The sequence below is a fragment of the Prionailurus viverrinus genome, chromosome E3 (genome assembly GCF_022837055.1).
Source record: "Prionailurus viverrinus isolate Anna chromosome E3, UM_Priviv_1.0, whole genome shotgun sequence".
NCBI lineage: Eukaryota > Metazoa > Chordata > Mammalia > Carnivora > Felidae > Prionailurus > Prionailurus viverrinus.
In genome coordinates this window covers 32,749,401-32,766,710 of record NC_062576.1, presented here as the reverse complement: position 1 = coordinate 32,766,710, position 17,310 = coordinate 32,749,401, and the positions used below count along the sequence as shown (strand labels likewise).

The 17,310-nt window shown below is 56.9% G+C and overlaps 1 protein-coding gene across 7 annotated transcripts in view; it reads left to right on the top strand.

Annotated features, from left to right (window-relative positions):
* CLEC16A (C-type lectin domain containing 16A) overlaps positions 1-17,310 on the top strand; it is a 203,646-nt gene that overhangs the window by 182,128 nt on the left and 4,208 nt on the right. For 3 of the 7 annotated variants that reach the window (XR_007147697.1, XM_047837904.1, XM_047837903.1), the window contains exon 22: positions 7,908-8,069. The exons of 2 other annotated variants lie outside the window; for them this stretch is intronic. Coding sequence is in view for 3 of the 5 variants with exons in the window: in XM_047837904.1 (XP_047693860.1) it covers positions 7,908-8,069 (162 nt within the window). In the remaining 2 variants the exon portion in view is untranslated. Of the gene's footprint in view, positions 1-7,907; positions 8,070-14,377; positions 14,500-17,310 lie in introns of those variants that run through there. 2 more of the 7 variants (XR_007147698.1, XM_047837906.1) reach the window with 1 other exon arrangement.

Here is a 17,310-nt window from a genome sequence, read left to right as displayed (position 1 = left end):
TAAAATCCGCATATCCAGCTTCCCCGGCAGAGCAGGAAACCGCGGCCAGGCGAAGGCCAGTGCTCTCAGGCAGCGGCCGTCGGGAGGGGCTGGGGAGCTTCACTTTCCCACTTGCTCCACGCGCTTGACCAGTCCCTTCTGCCTCCCCCCCACCCCCGACGCAGCGGCCAAGTGTCCACGTGACGGGTTTCTTTTCCTGACAGAAGGGAACTGTTCCTCAGAGCCCACATCATAACCAAAGAAGGGAAGACAGGTGGCGGGTGGGGAGGGCCGTTCACCCTTCGAGACGGCCCCTCCTCGTTCACCGATGTTACCGGCCTGGCCCTGCCGTGCCCGGGCTTGCGGCCCGTAGCCTTCAGGCTCTGAGGGACCCGCCTGCTGTGTCTCTGAGGTTCAAAGGTAGGACCTGCACCGGTGTCCAGAAGAGCCAGCAGAAGCCCACCCCTGGCAAGGCACCCTGCAGCCGGGGCGGTTCTGCTTTTAGCTCGTGTACAGTGAGGGAGAAACGTTTGAAAAGCGCCGTGAGGTGCCATTACATTTCCAGAATGGGGCCCCATCTCCAGGCAGACGGCGGCGTCTTCCAGGAGGGGGAAGAGATAGGAACCTTGCATGCGAACCTCTGTGTCACAAGGGTGAGGTCACTGGGGAAGCTTTTCCTTGAGGTCTTGGCTCCCAGGAAGCACAGAGCCAAACGGGTGACGTCAGCTTCCCATAGCCGGCTGCTGTTCTGGGGCACTTTATCAGTTTCCACCTGCCTTTCAGTGGTAGACTCTCGTCATTCAGTTTGTGTTTCAGTGGCTTTCAGCATTCAGTATCTATGGCATTCGGGTTTGGGTTTTAAAATCTAAGCCACCGAGGTGCCTGGGTGGCTCAGTCGGTTAAGCGTCCGACTTCAGCTCAGGTCATGATCTCGCGGTTTGTGCGTTCGAGCCTTGCGTCGGGCTCTCTGCGGTCAACACAGAGCCTGTTTGGGATTCTGTCTCTCCCTCTCTGTGCCCCACGCCACCCCACCCCACCCCTCTCTCTCTCAAAATAAGTAAGTCAACTTAAAAAATAACATAAAATCTAAGCCTCCTCAAATCCTTCCTGGAAGCAGGTAGTACGTAAGAGCATCTGTAGGGGTTGAGGCAGTGGGGCGAGGCGCGTGCCGTTTAGCAGAGTGCCGAATCCCTCCTGGGTGAGCTGTAGGCGGGCCAGCCGGGTTCCTTCCCCTTCAGCTGTGCGCGGGGTCCCTGTGGAATCCCCCGGTTGCCGCCGTAGTTCTCTCATCGTCTAGGTTTTAACCAGAAGTGGTGGCACGTAAGCGATGTCCCCCGAGGAATTGCATTGCAACACTGCACAAGCACTTGGCAGATGACAGAGGTCAGCTGGGACCTCCCTGCCCCTCAGAGATTTAGGCAACCTTTGGTTCCCACCCCCCACTTCTCCGGCTGCATACGTGCAAGCCTTCCCACCCTCTGGTCTCTCAGATTTGGGCCCTCTGGCATGATCTCTGCCTGGCCTGGTGTGAACCCAGATGGAAACTCGGCCCCTTCCCTGGTTACCACCTAAAAAGTCCACTTGTACCTCACAAGGAAAGAGTTGAAGGAGCGTTTCCCAAAGATTGGTGGAGGTGGTTGTGAGGAAGTTCACCTCTCCCATCTCAGTTACCCCCTTTCCTTCTCTCTGCTCACTCCGCTGCTCCCAGAATCCCCCAGAAAGCGCAGACCGGCTTTCCCTCCACCAGCTCTGGAGACCAGCTAGTCCCTGCCCCTGCAAAGCTCGGCTTACATCCCTGCACTAATAAAGCTTTTTTGCAACTGTCAGTTAAGATTAGGTTCGACTACACAGCAAAGGAAGACCCCGACGAGATGTTTATCTCCCTCTCAAGTAGAGGAAGTGGAGATCGTCAAGTACGGCACAAAGCGTGAGGGACCCAAACCTCTACCGGCTCCGTGCTGTCATCTCTAATATGTGATTCATCCTCGTGGTCCAAGACAGCTGCTGGAGTTCCAGCTATCACATCCATGTTTCAGGAAGCACAGTGGAGGAGGCTTCCTGAAAATCCGACATGCCACTTTCATTTCTATCTCATTGTCCACAACTTAGCCCCATGGCCAGGCCCAGCTGCCAGGTCCTGTAACTAATGAAGGGGAAATTGGGTGTTTGGAGACAACTCATAGTCTCAGAAATACTGTCCAAATTCTCTGGACCCCAGAGGATCCCAGGTGTTACCCGTTAAGTGAGGAACGTTGTACAAACCACCTAGGCATCTATGCAGGGAAGGGTCTTAGGTCCTACTCAGGATGGCCGCTCCTGTAGAGCAGATGAGGCAGGCTGCGGGAGCCAGACAAGAGAATAGTTAACCGTGCTCGCGGCAGAAACCCTTGCCCAGGCTGTCCCTGACCTTTAAAGAATGGGGAAAGGATTTATGAAGACAGAAAAGAGGCACAGGCGACTTCTAAGCCAAGGGAAGATCCCAGCTGAGGCAGAGAGTGAGTGGTCCTTGTCGCTCGGTCTGAGGACCCACGCGGGCTGCTGGAGGCAGGCAGCACCGTGTCAAATGCCCTGCCAGTGATCCCATAGCGGGGAGGGTTTGGGGAAGGAGCTGACACAAAAGGTCTGTGGGGTCTGGAACTTCCCTGAGTCCCGGGGAAGTTCTTTGACCAAGCATCTGGGCATAAGGAGAGTGTAACAACCAGAACACCTGGGAGCACAAAGCAAGTCAGGTTGCGGCCGGGGGGGGGGGGGGGGGGACAGTCTGCTCCCCACTCCTGTTGCTGCCAGGGGCCCCATACTGCCAGATCTTCCTATTTGTTTTAATTTTTATTTATTTATTAAATTTTTTTTGAGGGGGAGAGAGAGAGGGAGACAGAGGATCCAAAGCGGGTCCTGCACCCACAGCACAGAGCCTGATGTGGGGCTCGAACCCACGAACCATGAGATCATGACCTGAACCAAAGTCAGACGCCCAGCCGAGCCCCCCAGGCGTCCCCGGATCTTTCCGTCTTTGGAAAAGCCAGGAGTCCAGATTCGTATGTAAAAATCTCCCAGTGTAAAAAAAGAAGACCGTAAGCCTGGTGTGAGAGAAACAAGACACATCCATGAGCCCCTGGGCTGCTGTCGGCCAGCTCCGGACCCTGACTCACTTAGCAACCTGCTTCTCCCCAGGGAAGGCTTTAGTGGCTGCCCTTTCCAGAGAGCGGGGTATGTACAAAGTGTATTCAACGTTATAGTTTTCAGCGTCTTCTCCTTTGCCTGCTCCCAAAAAGATCACAGTGCTCAAATCATATATGTGTTTGTAGGTAAAAAGTAGTGACCATTTAAGCCAAGAGATTCTCACGTACTGTCTTGGTTTTCACATAAAGATGTGGAGACCCGCAGAGGAGGGGTCGCGAAGCCGTTTGGGCAGAGCTTGGACCAGACTTGCAGCTCTGACTCCCAGCTCAGTGCTCCTTCTATCAGTGGGCCTAAAATAGAAGGCTGACCTTTTTGTGGTATTTGTGTGCTTGACAAAGCCAGAGAGTTACTCATGAGTTCATTTCCCCAGAATAACTGGCAGAAGGGGGCCAGAGGGCGGGAGGAAGACCCGGGCCTGCCCCTGTGACACCCGCGCTCCTGGAAAGCAGGGGACGCGTCTCGCCATTAGAACGCTGCCTGCTCTGGGAGCACCGCGCCTCGCCCCGGCTTCGCGGAGGCAGTTAGTCCGGGGGGAGAGAGCTTTGGAGGCCAGGACGGATCCCAGGAGTGCGTTAGGGCCCCGGGAGCTTGAGCCTGCCCAGGTCCTGTCCCCACCTTCACCCTCCCTTCTTTTTCTGGTATAAAATAATAATCATAGTCAGAATCTTGGGGAAAAAAAAAATCAGACAAGCACAAAAATGAAAACGAGAACTCTCGTAATAAAACCCATGACTTTAGCTTTGATCCCTGGAGTCTCCACAAGGAGGGAGACAGAGCCTGATTTTTTTTTTTTTTTTTACAATAACAGAAACATGTGGGACATGCTTTTTCTAATCTTTGCTCGTTTGCTGTGTCCGGCGTTTTCCTCCAGCCTTCATCTTCTCTCCAACCAGCGTTTTTTAGAAAATTGTTTTTAATGTTTATTTATTTATTTGGAGAGGGAGAGACAGAGACAGAGACAGAGCATGAGTGGGGTAGGGACAGAGAGAGAGGGAGACAGGCTCCAGGCTCCGAGCTGTCAGCACAGAGCCCGATGCGGGGCTCCAACCCACAAACAGCGAGATCGTGACCTGAGCCAAAGTCAGACGCTTATCTGACTGAGCCCCCCCGGGTGCCCCTCAAATCAGCATTTTTAACTGCAGCAGAGGGTTTCATCGCCTAGACGTATTCAAGTTCATTTGACCTTTCCCTGTTGTTGGGCATTTCGTACACACATCAGTGCTTCCAACATCCGTATCGTTCCCTCTGTGGGTCCACCCACGTGCTTTCCACAGCCTAAAGTTCTAGACGTGGAATCCATCAGATGGTGTGAAAATCATATGGCCTTTGATACGCGTTTCGCAGACTGTTCTCGAGCCGTCCTCAGGGAGAGCCAGGAATTTTATCTGCTGGAGGCGATCTCAGAGAGGCCTCTCTGCCTGTGCCCTTGTCCCAGGTCTGGCACGTCTGCGTCTGCAAGTACTTGGCATCCATGTGCGTTTGACTCATGCCCAGAAAGCCCCTGGGCACCTCCGCCGACGTTGATTCACCAAGAACCGCCTTGCAGAGATGGAGCAAGAAGCAGCGGCAAGGCCCCAGAGTTCTTTCCAGAGCCTTCCTGACCCTCTGACCGGTCAAACTGGCTCTCAAAGTGGCTGCCACTTCCATCTGGGAAGGAGCCCCTTGAAATGATAGGGAGAATCTGGGCACCTGGCAAAAAGAAAAGAAAACGTCCCTGAGCCTTTCTGGGTCCCCAGTGCCAGGGGGCGGGGAGAGAGGAGTACACAGGAGAGCAGAGGAGGGAGGGCCGTTTGCACAGCAGCAAGCAAGGGAAGGATGTATTCAGTCGCCTCCGCTCAGCTAGACCCTGCCGACAGGTGGGATCAGAAGTTGGTGATTTTTTTTTTTCTGTTTAATTCTTGGCACGTACGAAAGGTCCGCAGTATTTACAGTCGATCTATGGCCTGACCCTGACCCCTACCCCACACGAAAGAACTTTAGTCCCCTGGCTGAATTTCAGCATCTTGTCTGCTGCCCCACATGCCCCAGGGCATAAGCCAGGGCTTTAAAGAACACGAGAGAGAAGACGTTGTCTTCAGAGAAGAGGTAGGTGACCACCTTAGTGACGGCCACACTGTCAGTTCATTCCGGCCAGGGCGTCGTCGGAAGCGTAAAAGGCTGAGTCCCGACCCTGTTACCACTCTTGGCGGCCCCGGTGTTGGTCGCGCCGATAAATGCGCAGCTCGGGAAAAGCCATCTTGACGTTTTGATTTGTTAAGGCGTGATTCATTTTCGAGTCAAGTTAACAGCTTGTAAACTTGGGGGTTTACCGCTTGAAGTGATTAAGAAGTAAGCGGCTATAAAGCCCGTGCTGTGGGGCTGCGGCTGATTGCCCCCTGGGAATCTTCCTGCCTGGCGTCTGGATTCGCCTCGACGTCTGCCGGAGTTCATCGGAGCCTCCCCCTCCGCCACAGACACAGTGTATCGCGTAACGGCATCTCGCTGGGAACTCCAGCGCGTCCGGCCTGTGCTCCCTGAAAGCAAACCTGCGCAGTAGGCTGGGGGTGGGGAGTCGTGCCCGCCACGAAAGAGAAGCTGGCCAATACCCACCCCGCTCCCACAAGGCCTCACATCCACCTGCCCTTACATCGCACAACCCGGAGGGCCTGGTTCGGGGTAGAAATACAGACCCTGCCCGCCCGAGGGGAGGGGAGTAGGGGTTGAGTAGAGTGGGTGCAGGGGAGCGGGAGGTACGGGCCTCCAGTTAGGGAACGAGTTAAGTCACGGGAACAAAAAGCAGAGCGTAAAGAATAAAGAGTGTTATAATAGTGATGTGACGATATAACAGGGCAGAAGGTAGCCTCACTTGTGCTGAGCACAGCATAATGTAGAACCTTGACTCGTAGCTCAGTTGTACACTTGAAACTAATGGAACATTGGGTGTCAACTGTACTCAAATAAAAATCACTAAAAAGTCACATCAAGATAAGATAATAAAGACCCAGTTTTTAAGGAGCCAATTCTCAGGCAAAAATAACTTGACACAAATATTAATACCAAATAGCTCCTCCGCAGGGGCCGGGTACCGGGTCCCCCTAGTCCTAAGCGGGGACGAAGCAGCAGGTTCCCACCCCCCACCCCCACCCCACCCCAGCCAGGCCCATGTTTGCCCACCGGTGCGTGAAGGGAAGGGGCTCAGGACAGTACAGTTACTCGCCCCGCGGGCTGGTAAGTGAGCAGATCGGATCGGGGGGTAGAACCCAAGCTTTCCTGGCACCAGAGTCCAGGCTCCGTGTGCTGCTTCGGTCAAGGGCCAGAGAGTAAAATATTTCAGGCTTTGCAGGCCATGTGGCCCCTACTCCGAGTGGCCAGTGTAGCTCGAAAGCCACCACAGACTAAGTATGCAAGCAAGGAACCGTGGCTGTGCTCCAGGTGAACTTTATTTACAAAACAGTGGGCTGTAGTTTGCTGACTGCTGCTTGACCCCCCTGCCGCCTTCTTGAGTTCTGAGAAAGGTGAGGTCAGGGCCTAGAGAACCTTCTGGAAGAAGCGTCAGCAGGAGCCAGGCACTATGAAGTTCAGCCAGTGCAGGTGGCACGAATGAGATTTGGGGCTGGCTGGAGCGGGCATGCTTACGGAGTGGAGAGCTTTGACGTGGTTGGCCAGGAGGTTGGGGTCCCCCCTCTCACCTAGGAGGACTTGCCCCCCAATTCCCATTCCGATTTGGTGCCGCTTCTGAATTACGGGGCAGAAGCAGCTTGACCAGGGTCCTGCCCAGCTCGTGGGGGCTGAAGCAGGAGCCACCATGGTCCATGTAGTCCCCTGGGCTCATCAGCAAGGCCTTTGTTCCACAGGAACTTCGTGCGTTTAGTGAGTAAAATCAGAAGCTACGAGCCCTGAGAAAAGCAGGCTGTGAAAATGGCAGAAGCCACGGTCTGCAGACAGAAAGCACACATCCCTGTAAAAGGGGCTCCTCTCGCCATAAAGAACACTCTGCTCTCCCCGCATGCCCCGTGCCCCGCTATACCCCCACTGCAGTGCGGTGACGAGAACCTGGTCGTGATACCACCAGCCCAGAGTCGGGGGGTGGTGCTGGCCGCGTGTGCTTCCGCGTCCGCGTGGTGAGTAGAGCTCTGAGTGTCTCCGAAGCGTGGCGCTCGTGGGCCTCACAAACGTGCGGTCCCCGTCTCTCAACCCAGAGCCGCTCCAAGGGCGGGGTGGAGCCCCGCGTACGGGCGCCTTTCACCAGAGCCTCCAGAGCGGGGCAAAATCTGGGACAGGGAGAGTCCGGGGGGCTCCTCCCCCTCCCGCCCAGTGGCCTGCCTTGGACAGAACTCGGGGGCGTTCGCAAGGGCCCCAAGACTTTGCCGTGAGGGTGTCTCACATCCCTGCGTGGACTTCACCACCATGCCTCTGAAGCCCCAGGGCTGCGCGTCCCCTTCAAGGGCACAGCCAGCCCGTTGCTGAGCCAGCGTCAAGCACTCAGATTTATGGCTCGCGGCCCTCAGCTCTACGGCCGGCTGCACCCTCCTCCTTGAAACAGCTCTGAAGCGTGTCCAGGTGTGACCAGAGAGGTCAGCTCACTCTGGGGAGCGGACCCAGACTTTCAGGGCGCCGTGTTGGGTTGGTTTTGCCTTAAGGCTCCCGGCCCCACTTTTGAGGTGCGGGCTTGCCCCAGGGGGTCTCACACGCAGTTGGGGAGCGTGGCGCCCCTCCTGCCGGACCAGCGTGTTTCTTCCTGCTTGGTCACCTCCCCGCCTGTCTTGCAGGCTTTGCCGTGGCCCAGTGCATAAATCAGCACAGCTCGCCGTCCCTGTCCTCGCCAACGCCGTCTGCCAGCGGGAGCCCCAGCGGCAGCGGGAGCACCAGCCACTGTGACTCTGGAGGCGCCAGCTTGTCATCCACCCCTTCCACCATCCAGAGCCCGGCAGGTATTGCCCGCGTGACGTGGGGTGGGGGAGGGGCGGTGCCTCGGGGAACTCTGTGATCCCTCAGTGTCAAGACTGCTGACCCCCAGCTCCTCCTCGCCTCCATGTCTGGGGACACTGCCGCTCCGGGTTCTGGGTTCGTTCTGATGGGGCGTGGCCCACAGGCCGACTGGTTTAGCTCCCGGCAGGGAAGGAGTCACTCCTTGTGCAGGCTGGCCCCCCCCCCGCTGACCCCCCTCGCCTGACCGCACAGCTGGAGGGGACAGATGGCGAGCGGCCGAGTCTGAATGCACCCCGTTGTCACCCCCACGAGGAGGGGTCTCCCCAACGAGATCGTTTCCAACTGGCTGAAGAATTGCGTGCCTGCTAATTTTTTCTTGCCTTCATACCGTACCAGTCTCCTCTGTAAATGGTGCAGTCCAGTCGTCTGTGCCCAGGGCCCACCTCTCGAGAGTCCGTCAGCATGTGCTGGAGGCACATCTCGCCTTCCTGGACCTCGTACAGGTGCAGACATAGCACGGGCAGACCCCGCGAACAGGGCGTCCGCGGTGAGATGTGTGAGTGGGTCACGCGAGCGCCTCACCGTGCTGTGTGAGATCCCAGGAGGAGGGCACCAGGCTTTTTTCCTGAACATCGTCGCCCCACCATGCAGCCAGAGGAGCAGGGCACGGAGGGCGGGGGGGCGGTTGCTGGTGGTGGCCTTGATGGTGCGTGAGGCTTCCCACCCCAGCAGCGCAACTCTGTGGGTCTGGAGGGCCCCGGGGGTCTCTGATTTGGGCAGCCCCCAGTGACTCTGGTCTGTACCCTCATTTGGGGACCCTCCTCGTGCTTCGCTGTTCCTTCAAGGTCCCATCCACATTCCTCACCTCTCACGTTTCAGGGGCACCTGACCAAACTCTAGTTAGGTTGTGGATGGATGGGGCTTGATAAAAGCCACCTGCCCCTGTGGTACCAGGAAATTAAGGGCCCCTGGATGTCGTCCCCTCAGCACCAGAGCCCAAGATCTCCTTCGGTGCCCACTCTTCTCCGGAATCTTCAGCCTCTCCATCCCCCAGCGAAGGGTTAACCCAGCCCGATCTCCGCGCCTGTGGCCCAGGGCATCTCAGCGTCCTGCCTGCAGCCCCCCTCCTCCCTCGAGCATCCATTACGTCCATCTACTATTGACATTCACGAGGCCCAGGCAGCGGGGTCACCCTCAAGCCACCTCACTTAGACCCCCTTCCACTCGGCACCTGCTCCATGCCTCCCCCCACCCCGCCCCACCACTGCCCCAGCTCTAGGGAGGCAGCCGCCTTGTCTGAGCTCCTTCTGAGCCTGATCCGAGCTTGGCTGCATGCGTGGCTGCCATTCCCAGGCCCGTAGCAGGACCTCCAGACGGAGCTTTCTCCAGAAACCCAGAACGGCCCTCCCCCTCCCTCCGAAGCCCGGTCTCAAACCGGCTCTGGGGACCAGGGCTGTGTGTTCGTGTGCTTGTGTGTGCGCCCACGTGCTGCCTGCATGTGCACGTTGCCGTGTCCGTGTTGTGTGCATCCAGACACACATGAGGTCTCTTCCTGGCAGAGCTACGTATCCCTTGCTTTCATTCTTGGGAAGCACAGACAACAGCTAAACAAACGAGCCGTGTGCTTCTTAGTCTAAAACTGAAACCGGCAAAGACCCAAATCATCAAAGTCGGGCCTCTGTTTAGGCATTCACCTGAGCGTGGCACCCTGGGGCTCCGCTCTGTGCCTTCCCCCGGAGGTTCAGGGTCCCCAGAATGCGAGTTTCTTCTCTCTTGGCCTCCCTCAGCCCCTCCGTCCCCACCCCCACCACCCCCTGCACGGTGCCAATGACAGGTCTTCTCATCTGACAAACGCAGCGGCTGTCAGCCTGGCTGTCAGGTAGCGAGGCAGTTCCAGTTGATACGTGACGGTCAGGCTCTCCTGGGTGTCTGCCCCCGTTCGGGGCGTCCCCGCAGGCCTGCCGAGGCAAGTGCACGAGTCCCCATTTTTTATGCTTGCCTGACAGTAAAAGCCTGCGGCCCAGCCTGCCTATATGTCTGCAGATGCTGAAATAACTCACCCCCCGACGAAGGGCCCGCCTGTCAGGCGTCTTGTACTTCGCTCTTAACTGAGGACCCAGCTCTCGATGCCTAGAAACAGCATCAGAACCCGCGAGCTCCTCCCCGCCACAGGGCCCCAGCTCCAGGAGTCCGTTAGTTTCTCCATGACAGACTTCCAGGCCGGGCTTCAGCCTCCTGGGTCCAGGCAGAGAGCAGCACATAAGGGTTCCGTGTTCTTCATAAGGGCAGGCCTACGCAGATGGTTCCAGTGTCTGCCTGGCATCTTACCAGGCCGTGCAGAACAGGAAGCGGAGGGTGGAAGGGAGGCAGGTTTGGTCGGGACGGGTGCTTTTCGGCCAGTTTCCTGGTTTGATGTCGGCCCGGAGCAGGGCCTCAGTGTTTGGGCTCCTGACCGGCAAAGGCCGGCCCTGTGCTGCCTCTACACCAGACTCCCCGCCCACGGGGCCCAGCCACAGTCGGCCCCAGGCAGCGTCCCTGGAGGGCTGGCCGGGCACCAGGATGGGCCAGGGCCTCCCCCGACAGCCCACCCGGCCTGGACAGCAGACGACAGCTGCAGCCCAGTCAAGGGGCCACTTGTCCTCCAAGTGGTTTTTGAGGACACAGTGTGGAATCAGAAGCATTCCTCCCCCTGTATTTCCAGAGCCTGTGAGTCCAGGAAGTTCCCGGTGCAGCTGCTAGGCCCTTCACAGCCGGAATTAACTCCAGTGGCCTCTGCTCTGGAAGCCACACTGCGTACGGTCAGGTGTTCGGTTGGGGAAGCATACGAGAGACGCCATCCATCAGGGGACAAGACAGGCCCAGTTTTCCATGTCTCTGTGGTTTTGAAACCCAGAATGATCCAAGAATGTCCCTGAAAGCCAGGGGTGACCTTCCCACTGTCTTAGCAGTCGCTGTGGCTTGGGAACTCCCTACACGGCCTTTTCGGTGTGTACTTGGTACGCGGTGTGGACCTGCCCATAGGCCCCGGTGGCTGTACCTCCCCAGCGAGCCCCCTGACCCCCCACGGGCCAAGCACTGTGCTCGTAAACACTTGACAGATGCCCCCTCATTGAGACCTGCCACCCTGCCCCTCACACTGTGCAGCTGAAAACCCCGGGGGCTCAGAAAGATCCCAGAGCTCGGCCACCACGGTGCAGCCCGCAGGTGGAGGATCCCACACGTGAGCTCCAGCCTGGGCGACTCCAGAACCCATGGCCCGCCTTCCCAGAGAGCCCAGCAGAATATCCATGCAGCTCCTGAATCTGTCTCCGGTGCCTCTGTGTGGCGCTCCAGAGACCTGGGTTCGGATTCGGTTGGGGGCGGCCCGTGAAGTACATGCCTGTCTCCTTCCAGTGTGCGTGGTTGCTCTAGAACCCAAAGGAAAAGCCACGGCCCACAGGACCCTGGTAACTGTGCAGCCGCAGTCAGCAAGGCTGGGCTGGGTGGCCCCTGTCAGGGGGAAGCCTGGCAGTCCCCCCTGAATCAGCAATGGACTGCAGATGGCCACAGCTCCTCTGCCAGCCCACATGGGTTCATCCCCAAATGAGGGCATGGAACCCTCTTGATACTGGTTGTTTTCCACCTCCACCCTCTGTCCCGCCCGGGGGACCTGAAATTTTCTGTCTGGGTTTGCAAGAGGTCCTTGTTTGTCCCAAACACAGATTCTCTCAGCTTCCCAGGGGGTCTTCAGTCTGACTGACTCAGCTTCTGTGGATGTCAGAGCTGATCTCACTAGGGTGCCCCCAGGAGTGGCCCTCAGGCCCAGTCTCTCTTGGGACTTCTCTGTGTCGGCCTAGAGACCCCATCCCCCGATTAATGTTTTCTCACTGGACAGGCTTTTGTGGAGTCCCTGCTGTGCGCAGGCCCTGGAGATAGAGGGTAGGACGTGTGGGGGAGGCCAGGTTCTGTCAGATGACCGGGCATTGGAAAAGGAAGCCGGAGGCTGAGGGATTCATGGGACGGGGTCTGTGAGGAGGTGGCCTTTGGGACTCACACAGGCCCACCCAGGCTAAGCCCAGCATCTGGCACGAGACAAGAAGATTGCTTTTCTTCTCTCCCTGGGGTCTAACTATAAATTCTGTCTTTCCAGATATAGTCTCTTTTTGAGGGACGGCCCATGTGCCCGTGAGGGCTGAGGCCTGTGGCCCAGTGCTGGCCGAGGGCCCCTCGCCACAGGGAGAAGGGACCCGCCTGGACCCTGGTTTGCCCTCTGTGCTGGGAGCACGTGCTTCTGAGTCTCCCTCACATGCCAGAAATAGAGTGTGGATGCTTGTGAGTGGCTCTTTCGAAGGGGCTGGGGCTCTCATCAGGGCCAAGAGACACCCCCAGTGGAAGGAAAGGTCACAAGTGTGTTTCCTGGTAACTGGAGAAACCAACCGGAAGGAAATGACAGCAAGGGTATTTAGTTTTCGTTGTCTTTTCCCTGTTAAGGCCGTGCCCAGAGAATTATTGTCCAGTTCTAACGCCTGATGTGTGAGTTGACGTGCAGGCAGACCCCTGAGCCTTCCTGAGGAGAGGTGGTGCCCTGGGCCGCAGAAGCATCCAGAACCTGGCGTCTCATCACCCGCTCGTCCAGTGCAGCTGGCTTGATAGGCCTCAGCTTGTTCCCCAGTGAGAAAATTACAGGGATGGAATTAGCAGGGGTTCTTTTCTTAAACACTTCATTTGAGAAGCTGAAATTGCAGAGAACACACAGCAGGAAAGAGGACATAGACCCCATTTGGAACCAGATGAAGGGCGAGTAGGAATACTTCAGAAATACCTCCCGGGTTACAGCGGTCCCTCGCACGCACGCACGCACACACACAGGTGAATGCACACTCACACACTCCCGTGCACAGTCGCTCACACACACGCTGGCACACCTCCGCTCTGTGTGGGGCTCTGGTAAGAACACTCCTCCGACAAGAGCTCTGTGGCCAGCTCGGTTGTGTTTCACACACGTCCTGGGTGAGCGGCTTTGAGGAGGAAAGACCGTCTCTTACAAAACGAAGTCAGGGTAAAGGCCAGCCTGCTCTTTCCGTCGTCCGTCGGCCAGGCCCCTGGAATTATGGCGCACTTTGACTTTTCTCTGGGGTTTTATAGGAAGAAGGAAGGGGTGGGCCCCTGGAGGCCAATTGTCACCACCTGGCAGGGGCGGGGTCCTGGCCTCCTGATCCTCCCCTGCTCCCTGGGCTGTCTGAACACATGGCCTTCACCAGGTCCCATCTGGGCCCAGTGGGGGCCACACAGCCCAAGACCTGTGTGTCACCAAGCCCGGTTACCAGTCAGGCAGGACTTTAAGGACAGATCGCCTGAGCCACGCGTGTGATCTTTTCTCCCCAATCTTCTCCACGATGTTTCTTCTTACTGCGGTGAATGTACATACCAGAAAGTGTTAACCATGTTAACCGTTGTTAAGCCCATAGCGCAGTGGCATTAGGTATAGTCACATAGCGGCATTAATTTTCAGCTCTGCTCTAATCCCAAGTGCGAGTCACAGATATGGCTCCTTCCTTCCCGAGGAGATGCTCCTAACATTTTTGTTGCAGCCGATTGCAACCTGCCCCCAGCCTCTCGGCACCTTGGTCTCGGGCCCTCCTGCTGAGGCTCCGTCTCAGGTTTCCAAAGGTTCAGACCAGCCGTGTGTCTTCTGGAGAGTGGAGCCCCGCGGCCGGGGAGGGTCCGGGAGCGCCTCGCCCGTCCAGGGCTCTTCCCCAGAGCGTGAGGAGCTGCACCACTGGCTTTAGTGTGGTGACGGCAGGGACCACTGGCCTCATCAGTTGGGCCCAGAAATCTGCTTGTTTCATTAGCCGGCTCGGCTCCCGTCCCCCAACCACATGCCCTTGTTCACACTGTCCTGGGGACGCAGGGCTTTCGTCCCAACTGCTGGTTCGCATGGGGTGCTGACAGGCAGTTCTGTTCTTCTGTCCCTGGAGGTTTCCTCCCCGATGCCCCGTGTCACTGATGACCCCAAGCCTTTCCTTTCCAGCGGGACTGAACCTTCACCGTCTTTATCCTCGACTGAGCCCCACGTGCGGGCAAACGGTCGGGTCCCCGGCCGTCCCGACAGCACCTCGTCCTGGTGGGGCGGAGTTGGGGGCTTCGCCCATTCGGGCACCGCACCCCCCCCCCCCCAGCTGTCGTGGGCACCCGCTGGGACCCTGCCACGCTCCCCTCGCGCGCTCGTCCACGCCTGGCGTCCGCCGCTGCTCTGCGCCCCTCTCCGTGCGCCCTTTCTCTGTCCCGTTGTTAAAGGCTGTCTGTGACCTGTCGCTGTGTTTCCCTCTAGTCAGGAGTGGCAGGAAAGGACGCCGGCGAGTGTTCAGCCTGTCGGAGGCCGACAGTCACGGCGGCCACTGGGTTTAGTGCTTCGAACGGCAGCGCTCACGGCAGCTCTCGCAGGCAATTCAGGCAGGTCTCGCCCGTTAGCCTGCGCGGCCCGCGGCCTCGCCGGGCCTCCGGGGACCAGGGCTGTGAGCCCCCCTCCAAGCGGCCATTTCCCCGGCTTCCCTTCTCCTTCCGGCCTCGCCTCCGCTGAGGACCGAACCCCCCGCCCTCCGACCCTCCCTCGAGAGCCCCGGCAGCCTGGAAACACCGTCCTTCTCTGGGACCGCCCAGCTGGTGGGGTTCTCCAGCCCAGTTATCACAGGGCCCCCTGGATTTGGCCACCAAGGTCGAGCAGTAGAATTTGCAAAAAGCGACCAAGAATTCAATTAGTTTCTTTTTTCTTTTCCTTTCTTACCTCCCTAACCCTAACCCTGACCCCCCCCCCGGCCCCCTTTCCCCCCCCCCCACCAGCTTTGCTCAAAGCTCAGCAGTAGATTCAGTCCAGCCTCAGCCAGAGGCCAAAGCAGCTCCTTTGTGAGCACTGATGGGTGGTGACTCCCTTGTCCCCGCTTCTTACACGCAGTCCTCCAGGTAGCTGCCGATGCTGCTTGCTCCCTGGGGTCCACGGCTGCTCCCTCTCCCACCTTCCCAAAGTTTCTTTCAGGGTTTCCCACACGCACCTCCTGCTTGGCTGTGGTGCTTGCCAGCCAGGGGCCTTTTGCCTTCTTTTGCGTTTAAAAGCTGCTTTCTCTGAGCTCTGCCCTCGACCTGCTATGCTCTGCTGCACAACCCCCTCCCCCACAACTCTCCCAGCCTGAGCACACAACCCCAAAGATTTCCTGGAAACTGTCACTTGACAAGGGCCAGCTGAGCCCCTGCCCCGGAGCCGGGGATCAGCTTCTGAGGGTGCTGGCCAGGGACGTGGGGACCCACTGCCTTGGTGTCAGCTAAGGGCAGAGCCGTGGGAGGCCTAGCGTCTCTCACGGAAACCTGGACGTCCAGGACTTCTGCTCAGGCCTCCACGCTTCTCCCCGGCTCCTGGCCAGGAAACCAGAATGTTCTCCGAATCTTTCATTTTCAGGGCCAGGCCCCTACTTGTGGCCTTCGAGCTCAAAACCAGCAGGCCAGCAAAAGCAAGAGTTCAGCAGTAACCTTCACAGCCCAGCACTGGGCGAGAAAATAGGTCCCCGAGGGGTAATTTTTCCCTGGTGAGAAAGTTCGCATTTTTCATCCCCCTTGAATGGATGTATTTGTAGATCACATTCAGAAAACAGTTCCTAGTTTAAAAAAAAAAAAAAGTGTTGTGGGCGATGGGCGAAAGGTTATTTTTTACCATAAAAAATTGAAAAAGGCTATTTTTAAGGAAAAAAAAAACCCGACCCTCTTAATAAAACTGTTGGTTTTTTTCTTGAAGAAACCAATTTTGTGTGTGTGCTATTGTATTGTTAGTTGGTCGGTTGGTTTTTTAATACATTTGGTGGCAATTTCCCATATCCTTGATTATTCTCATTACCAAAAACCCCGCTAGGGATCAGGGAAAGAGATTTGCCAGCTTTTTTGAATATCTGCATGCAAATGCAGACTCTTACATAGAAGTTGGGAGAAGAGTGAAGGACATACTCCACAGCTCAGTCTCCAGACGGCACAAAAGTGCCATTTGGAGAATTAGTCCTCTCTCAACTGCCTTGTCAGCAGCTAAGCTCACATGTGGATCCGGACATGGGCCCGTAGTCCTGCTCCTCGCTTCTGGAAGCGTGGTGGAAGCCTGCCAGAGCAGGTGAGCCCCCGGAAGGGAACCGTAGGCTCTGACCAGCACCCGGGAGCCTGCGCCTCGCAGGCAGGCGGCCCATGCCACAAGGGTCCTGGCCAAATGGGGCAAATTCACGGAGATTCGGAGAAACCAGAATGCGCGTGGAGTGTTGACTCAGCATTTCTGGGCTCAGCTCGCACCCTGAATCACGTTTTCCACTGGTGCTCACAGCCACCTCTGTGACCCAGCACAGAGCAAGGACAGACCCAAAGCCCTATGCGGTGGTTTTCTCTGGGCCTTGTTTCTCTTAAAAGAAAAAATCAAAATAATAATAATAATAATAATAATAATAATAATAACAACAATAAAAGGAAAGAAAACCAAAAGGCTTTAGGAAGGAATAAACAGGGATCTTTGAGAGCTTGTCTTGCCCAGGAGCCTTGGGGAAACGAATTCTCCATATTCTTTGGGACACGCAGTCTGTTGCTTGTGCTTTCTCTCCACGATGGGGAGCCTCCTTCTCTCCTGCATCCCATTCTATAAGCCCTTCGGTTTTATTTTGCTCTTGGTTTTCCCATTCTTTTGCTGTATGTTCAGTTTGCAGTTCTGTTTTGTTTTGGCTCGCCTTAAAAAAAAAACAAAACCAAAAAACTGGAATCCCATTGAACAAACTGTGTCGAGCATCCTTCCCAGGGCCCAGAGGGCCTCAGGGCTCAGCACCCTGCCATCAGCATCTTCTGCTGATGGCTTGTTGACCCCGAGATCTGTACAAATGCGATGTTTGCTTTCCAGGCGAGATGCCCACAGCTTTCTTGCCGACACTCCCGGAAGCCGGGAAGGTGTTTTCCGCTGTGAGCCCCCAGCCCAGCCCCAGCCACCACCGTTCCGTCCAGGCACACTCGTCATTGGAAAGCAAAGCGACCGTTTGTTTGTAATCTCATCAATGGTTTTGAAAAGCACCCAAAACAAAGAAATTGCCACTCCAAAAATAACTGCTGGGCGGAGCCTCCCCTGCCCTCCTCCTGCCTGGTGTCTCTCCATGACCCCTATAGAGACAGTTAGGGTAGGAGTGGCCCCCGGGGCAGTAACAGCCCCTTTCTGACTGCTAACTCAGCTCTCTCCGAGAAGGAGCAGTCTGAGGTTTT